Source organism: Chiloscyllium plagiosum, chromosome 28, assembly GCF_004010195.1.
Source record: "Chiloscyllium plagiosum isolate BGI_BamShark_2017 chromosome 28, ASM401019v2, whole genome shotgun sequence".
NCBI classification, from domain to species: domain Eukaryota; kingdom Metazoa; phylum Chordata; class Chondrichthyes; order Orectolobiformes; family Hemiscylliidae; genus Chiloscyllium; species Chiloscyllium plagiosum.
The window spans coordinates 7,802,757-7,810,749 of record NC_057737.1 but is presented as its reverse complement, the minus strand read 5'-3'; the positions used below and the strand labels follow the sequence as shown (position 1 = coordinate 7,810,749).

Genomic DNA, 7,993 nt, shown 5'->3' with positions numbered 1-7,993 from the left:
TCCCCCCCTCCCATCTATCTCTCAGCCCCCTTGACCCACAAGTCTCATTCCTGATGAAGGGTTTATGCCCAAAACATTTGATTCTCCTGCTCCCCCCAATTATCTGTCAGCCCTGACCCACGAGCCTCATGGTGGCTCAGTGGTTAGCAGTGCTGCCTCACAGCACCAGGGTCCCAGGTTCAATTCCAGCCTCGGGTGACTGTCTGTGTGGAGTTTGCACATTCTCCCCGTGTCTGCGTGGGTTTCCTCCGGGTGCTCTGGTTTCCTCCCACAGTTACAAAGATGTGCAGGTCAGGTAAATTGGCCATGCTAAATTGCACATAAAGTTCGGTGCATTAGTCAGAGGGAAATGGGTCTGAATGGGTTACTCTTTGGAGGGTCAGTGCGGACTTGTTGGGCCGAAGGGCCTGTTTCCACACTGTAGGGAATCTAATCATTCCTGATGAAGGGCTTATGTCCAAAATGTCGATTCTCCAGCAGCACACTCTCTACTCTGATCTCCAGCATCTGCAGTCCTCACTCTCTCCGTGGAATAAACTCACGCTGACGATCTCCAGGTTAGTTCTGTAGGTAATCGTGCAATAGCCAGGCCCTTAACTGCATGACGTGGGACCATCATGTTTTACTTTGTGGGGACAGAGCTGGTTCCTTCCTGAACTTCAGTAATGCTCCCAAGAGGAGCTGGTGATAAATTTATTCATGTGGTTGCAATGCCAGATTCCATTAGCAGCAGCCAAGTAGTGCATCTGGCGGAAAGAAAGAGTCAGAAGCAGCAGGAGGAGAGGCGAACAAAACAGAAGAATTGCTTTTCCAATGAATTAACAGTGAACTCAACACAGCTTCAAAAACAAAACAGCGAATTGACCATCTGCACAGTTCATTATACTGTGGTATTTTATCAGCCAGAATCGATAATCTTTTGAGTGCTGGTCTGATAACACTTATCTCGCAGCCCATGCATCTTAAGCTGCTAAGCTTCAGAGACGATTTTTATAGAAGGTAATGGATATGTGGAGAGGAGACTACATCCAGCTAACATGCACTCTGGAGACCGACACAAAGCAATATAACACACTGACGGGTTGAAATGATGTCTGCATTGTGCCTGGGATCTCAACCCAAAGATTTATTATTGCGCCATTGCACAGAATTTAGAAAGCGCTATTATTTATAGTACCAGGATTTCCCAGCACTTCAATTTTCTCTCCTCGTTTCATGAGTAGGTCTATGGGCATGGGCCCCATTCATGTTGTTGGTGTGTGGGTCCTGACAGTGAACGTGAAAGCAGGCAGGTGGTATCTTAGTTACACACCACACTCCTATAATCCCACGTGCAAAAGTAAAAAGGCACACACTCATACATACAGACATAATGCAAACAGTCTCAGTTGCAAAACCAACAGATGTAGAAGTCACACACACAATCGAGTGTCAGCCACTGGGAAGCAATCAGGAGTAGGATTCCTAACTGATTCTCCCATTCCTAGTTCTATCAGTCTTACAAAAGCTCCAACTGAGATCCATTAACTCAGCTCAGACCAGGCATGACCAGCTCCTGAGTATGACACCAGGCAATGTGTATTCACCCATTATTCTGTTTGAACAATCTCACTGCAATGCTCTTGCATGGGACAAAGACTCACCAGTCAGCATCATGCAAGAACACAAGAAGTAGGAAGAGGAGGAGACCATTCGACCCATCAAGCCTGCTCCATCATTCAATATAATTGTGGCTAACCTTCAGGGTCAATTTGAACTCCCTGCCCACTCCCTACTATCCCTCAATTACCTGAGACACCAAAGATCTGTCTATCCCAGAGTCATGGAGACATAGTGGAAGGTCCTTTAACCCATCACGTCCGCACCAGTCAGAAACCACCACATTCCATTTCTACATTGGAGCTTCCACATTCCAAAGATTCTCAAAGATTGAGCGAAATAATTTCTCCTCCTCTCAGTCCAAAATGATAGGCCCCTTATCCACAAAGTTTTAGATTCCCGAACCAGGAGAATGAATTTTGATGAGGTCATGTCTCATTCTTCAATGGATTTAATTTGCTCAGCTTCTCCTCTCAGAAGGTTCCAGTCTCGCCAATATCGTGCAATTCCTTTATAATTCCGTTATAATTCGATACACCACAAATTCTTTTGTAGTGCAAAGGTCTCACAATTTCCAAATGCGGTAAATCTTTATTTCATAAGTTTAAAAAAAAGGAGACATTTAGGTTTTTCTCATTAACGCAGTCCAGCTGTAACGCGGTTTCACTTTCTGGACCCCAGCAATCACAATAGATTTTTATTGCATGTCATTCCTTAAATACACAGACCAAAACTGCACACTGTACTCCAGATGTGGTCTCACCAATGCAGTGTATGTACAATTGGATCAAGACAGTTTTTCTCCCTATACTTTGATTCTTTTGTGATAATGGCCAACATGTCAGCTCCCTTCCTCATTACTTGGTGACCCTTCCTTAACCCCACCTCCTGGCTCCTCATCTGATTTCAGGGAGGGTACAAAGTCAAAAACGTAAGATGCTTTAATAAAAATGAGGTTAACTTATTCTCTCTCCATCCAATGAAGCACAATTTAGAGCCATAGAGTCATAGAGATGTACAGCACAGAATCAGACCCTTCGGTTCGACTAGTCCATGCCAACCAGATATCCCAACCTAATCTAGTCCCATTTCCCAGCACTTGGCCCATATCCCTCTAAACCCTTCCTACTCAAATGCCCACCCAGATGCCTTTTAAATGTTGCAATTGTACAAGCCGCTACCACTTCCTCTGGCAGCTCATTCCACACATGTGTCACCCTCTGGTGAAAAAGTTGCCCCTTAGGTCCCTTTTATATCTTTCAAACCTCTCATTCTAAACCTATGCCCTCTAGTTCTGGACTCCCCCAACCCAGGAAAAGACTTTGCCTATTTACCCTATCCATGCCCCTCATGATTTTATAAACCTCTATAAGGTCACCCCTCAGCCTCCGACGCTCCAGGGAGAACAGCTCCAGCCTATTCAGTCTCTCCCTACACCTTAAATCCTCCAACCCTGGCAACATCCTTGTAAATCTTTTCTGAACCCTTTCAAGTTTCATAACATCCTTCCGATAGGAGGGAGACCAGAATTGCACACAGGATTCCAAAACTTTCCATCCTTTTCCAATTTAATTTCCAAAGCAGCTGCCCAAAAGTCTGGCTGCAGGAGTGGAAACTGCTGGGAGTAGCCCAGGGTGTGGACTGACCCAACCATGAAGCTCTATGATTCGTCAAACAAATGAAGGTTCCTTGCTGGTTATATGTGGTGGGTATTATTCAATAGCAGCCAGCAGCTACTCCATTGCCTTGTCAGCTCTGGCTCAAAGGGTAGCAATGTTGTAATTGTACAGCCTCTACCACTTCCTGTGTTGTAATTGTACAGCGTCTACCACTTCCTGTGTTGTAACTGGACCCGCCTCTACCACGTCCTCATGCACACATTACCCTCTGTGTGGAAAAGTTACCTCCCTAGGTGTTTTTTAAATCTTTCCCCTCTCACCTTAAACCTATGCTCTATAATCTTGGAATACCCTATCCTGGGAAAAAGACCTTGGCTATTCGCCCTATCCCTTGTCCCTCATGATTTTATAAACCTGTATAAGGTCATCCCTCAGCCTCTGATGCTTGTGGGAAAACAGCCCCAGCCTGTTCAGCCTCTCCTAATAACTCAAACGTCTCTTTAATTCAGGGCTAAATGGAGGAATAAAGAGAGTTGTGAAACATGTTATGATTTCTGAGTGAAAACAAGCCAGATTGGCTTGGTTACTATGGGAACACAGCAGTCCAGGTTGATTTGCTGGGAAATTTGCTGGTCTTCAGTTCAGAACATTTCTGAAAACTGTCTTTCGATGGCCACTCGATTTTACAAGAGTGAATGCATCAGAAGTTGGGAGTGATGTTCCTGTGAAATTGATTGTTCTGTGAAAACAGCTGTACATAATAAAAGCAAAGTCACCATCGTCTTACTGAACCATAGTTCTGCCCTTGCACGAGGGAGAGGTTGATGTCTGGTGGCGAGCAACTCTTTGTAGCAGAATAGATTAGTACAAGCCCAGACACTGAAGTTCCTCTGACTGCAACATACCTACATACCAGGAACTGTAATAAATATTTGTTGAATCATTCAGCACCATGTTACTCACATCGAATGCTACAGGGGCTAACATAGGGCATCATCAGGTATGAATAAACACCCTGATGAAGACAAAAGCCTGCCATCGGGTAGGAGATCTCTTGTATGTATCTTGCCCCATAGTCACACATTTCAGGTCAATAGCATAAGTGGAGAGCTGTGAATGGCATCCCTTTGGAGGGGAACAGGTGTATGGAGGCAATTTGAAATATTGAGAAAGTTCTGTAATGTCCTTTTACAAATCCTACGATTTGGGTAAGACAGTAACTTGCACTGACCATCATTCAACAGGGACTCCATTCAAAAATCAGGAGAAAGAAATATAGAAAGATTACTGGTTTTAAATTGTGGCTTTCTGACCTCGAGAGTGCCTTGCTACCAATGACCTCGGATAAAAGTGCCAAAGAAATTCCACTCCCTGCAAAATCTGTTGTTAAGAGATTGTCAAAGCCAGACCAAAGCAGACACCATCTGGCAGCTCTTTCCTTGCTTTTAGACAAAATAACTACACCCTACACATGGAAATAATTAGCGATGGAAAGAAAAACGCTGCATCCTATCCGCTGCTGCACCAACTGCCCCTTTAAAGTAAGGAAGTCTCTCTCTCTCTCTCTCCAAACAGTACGTAACAGGGTCCTCCCCATTCTTAATGAATTGCAGTTGTTCTGGCCCAGCTCAGGGAATTCTTGTATGTCTGCCTTTAACCTTTGGGATTTATTTAGCCGATGGGGTCACGTCATGTTGTGCAACAGCTGTGATGTAAAAGAAAAAGATTAATTTGGAAAGTGGAGCTTTTTAAAGTCAGGTTTGGAGAGAGCAGACTGCTCTTTGCGTTTCGGACTGATAGGGAGGGTCCTCAAAAGGAAATTACAGACTTCTTTTACTTTATTTAAAAAAAAACAAACAGTGAGTGTTTGAAGAACGTAAAGATGATGTTTTCTTGGTTTAGATTTTTACTGTGTAGCCTGGATTTCGTCAGCACAGCAGCAGCAGTAGCTAGCTTCGATACTGGGCATATAATGCCAATTGAAAGCAACACTCTGACCAGAGAGCTCCATGTCCCTGACCTCGATGAGTATGACTACACTGAGCTTGAAGACTATGGCGATGATGAAGACAACTATGGCTTCGTAGAAGACATGTTTGTAAACAAGAAGCCATTTGCAGCACCCCAGAGCCCAGAGTCCATACGTAAGAAATTCAGGGGTAAATCTCGGATCCAACGCCTGTCCTTGGTCAACACCAATTTTGCATTTAACTTCTACAGGGCCTTGCTGAGGTCCCAGCCAGCTTCCAAGAACGTGGTCTTCTCTCCTTTCGGGCTCTCCAGCATGATGGCAATGGTCATGGTAGGAACTTCCAACAGGACACAGGAACAGATCTCCCAAGTTCTGGGCTTTGACCATTTTGTCACCTCCAAGCCAGGGGTTACAGGAAATGAGGTGCTGCAAGACATCTTCCATAAGCTCATCCACAGGCTCTTCAAGCACGATTTTGGATACACGCTAAAAGATTTCTCTGGCATCTTCGTCAGGGAAGGGCTGAAGATTCGGAAACCCTTCAGGGAGTGGTTGAAGAATTACTACGGGGCACACACACAGTCTGTGGACTTTTCGGACCCCCAGGCTCTCACCAAGCTCAATCAGCTGATTGTGAAGACCACCAAGGGGAAGCTTCAAGACGTGGTGGGAGACATTGACCCCCAGACTGTGATGCTCATTTATCAAGCATTACACTTCAAAGGTCAGTGTTGCAGGATAAATGGTTATTTAACCACTGATTCAGGTATATTTGCATAGATAGATATTGGGCCAGAATTGGCTGTCAAAATAACATTACGATTAATATTGCACCCTTGTATTTGTGTAAATAACTTCTGATCAGGGTTGAGTGCACTATAGAAAGTGTGTCTCCAATGCTTAATGTCTGTGTTATACTACACTGCTGTTAGCTTGCCATTACACTCTTTGTCTCTGAAATGTATCGAATGGAATTCAGCTGTTGCACTCTGTGGTAGACGTGAATTATTCCTGCTCCAGAAAGTTAAGTATTGTCCATTCCAGGGTAAGTACTTTTTAACAACGTGACAAGCGTTAATTGCTTTCAAACAACCTCCCTGGCACTGCAAATGATCTATTACATTCACGGAGTTGGATCTTTTAGGTTTTAATTATTGGGTATTTTAAACATGTCAAACTCTTAAAATTTCTATTATGTCTTTTTTCTCCCCTGTCTCTTGTAATCCAATCTTTCTTTCTCTCTCCATTTTTATTCCTGCATCTGATTTGACATTGAATTCATCCACTTTAATTTACACTTTCCTCTAGCTCTTGCACTATTAATTTACAATCCTTCAATCTTGATTACGGAGGTACAATTACTCACACTGATCACTCAGCTCTCCAGTTTCTGGCAGTGTTATGTTATCGGCTCTGACTTTCAGGAACTTGCCTTAAATGTACCCAGTCAACACTAAAATCCAGCAGACACTACAGCATGCCTAGCCACTGCACATGACTGTTAACAGGGTAGTGAGGGTACCTTTTCCTATATTGAGATTGTAGTAAGTGCACTGTAGAATGTAAAGTGCAACAATTCCCAGGCAGTATGACAGTTTAATAGCGTGAATCTATCATAGTACAAGGGATTCTATGTTTTTAAAATTATTTCATGGTGCCATATTGCTATTTGCTCATTAGAGAGAGAGAGCTGACTGGCAGTGGTCTAACCTAGGGGTCACCACCTTTCACTGATGATAAAGTACTAACTTCTAGTCCGTTTCCAAATTGAGAACATGCCCACTGGGCTTCAGAACACCAGGTCTTGCTGACTCTGCATGCTGGCGTCCGTCCGGGACACTTTCTGCTCCCCGCTCTGGGATCCTGCTCCAGGACTCACTCTGCTCCCTGCTCCGGGATTCTGTCTGTTCCCCCGCTCCAGGACTCTCTCTGCTCCCTGCTCCGGGACTCACTCTGTTCCCCGTTCCGGGACTCTCTCTGCTCCCCACTCAGGGACTCTCTCTGCTCCCCGTTCCGGGACTCTCTCTGCTCCCTGCTCCAGGACTCTCTCCGTTCCCCACTCCTGGTCTCTCTATGTTTCCCGCTCCGGGACTCTCTCTGTTCCCCACTCCGGGACTCTCTCTGCTCCCCGTTCCACGACTCTCTCTGTTCCCCGCTCCGGGACTCGCACTGCTCCCTGATCCAGGACTCTCTCTGCTCCCCGCTCCGGGACTCTCTCTGCTCCCCGCTCCGGAACTCTCTCTGCTCCCCACTCCGGGACTTTCTCTGCTCCGGGACTTTCTCTGCTCCCTGCTCCAGGTCTCTCCTGTTCCCCACCCCGGGACTCACTCTGTTCCCCACTCCGGGTCTCTCTCTGCTCCCCGCTCCAGGACGTTCTTTGCTCCCTGCTCCAGGACTCTCATGTTCCCTACCCCGTGACTCTCTCTGTTCCCCGCTCCGGGACTCTCTCTGTTTCCTGCTCCGGGACTGACTCTGCTCCCCAGCTCCGGGACTCTCTCTGCTCCCGCTCCTAAACTCTCTCTGTTCCCCGTTCCGGGACTCACTCTGTTCCCCGCTCCGGGACTCTCCTGTTCCCCACCCCGGGACTCTCTCTGCTCCCCACTCTGAGACTCTCTCTGCTCCCCTCTCCGAGACTATCTCTGTTCCCCGCTCCGGGACTCTCCTGTTCCCCACTCCTGGTCTCTCTATGTTCCCCGCTGCGGGGCTCACTCGGCTCCCTGCTCTGCAACTGACTCTGTTCCCCGGTCCGGGATTGACTCTGTTTCCTGCTCCAGGACTCTCTCTGCTCCCTGCTCCGGGACTC

General features: G+C 46.2%; 1 protein-coding gene across 2 annotated transcripts in view; it reads left to right on the top strand.

Moving 5' to 3' along the window:
- The first annotated feature begins 4,868 nt into the window (after positions 1 to 4,868).
- LOC122563923 (heparin cofactor 2-like) overlaps positions 4,869 to 7,993 on the top strand; it is a 39,912-nt gene continuing 36,787 nt past the window's right edge. For both annotated transcript variants that reach the window (XM_043718173.1, XM_043718172.1), the window contains exon 1: positions 4,869 to 5,914. In XM_043718173.1, the coding sequence (XP_043574108.1) occupies positions 5,101 to 5,914 (814 nt within the window). In that variant the 5' untranslated portion in view covers positions 4,869 to 5,100. The remainder of the gene's footprint in view (positions 5,915 to 7,993) is intronic.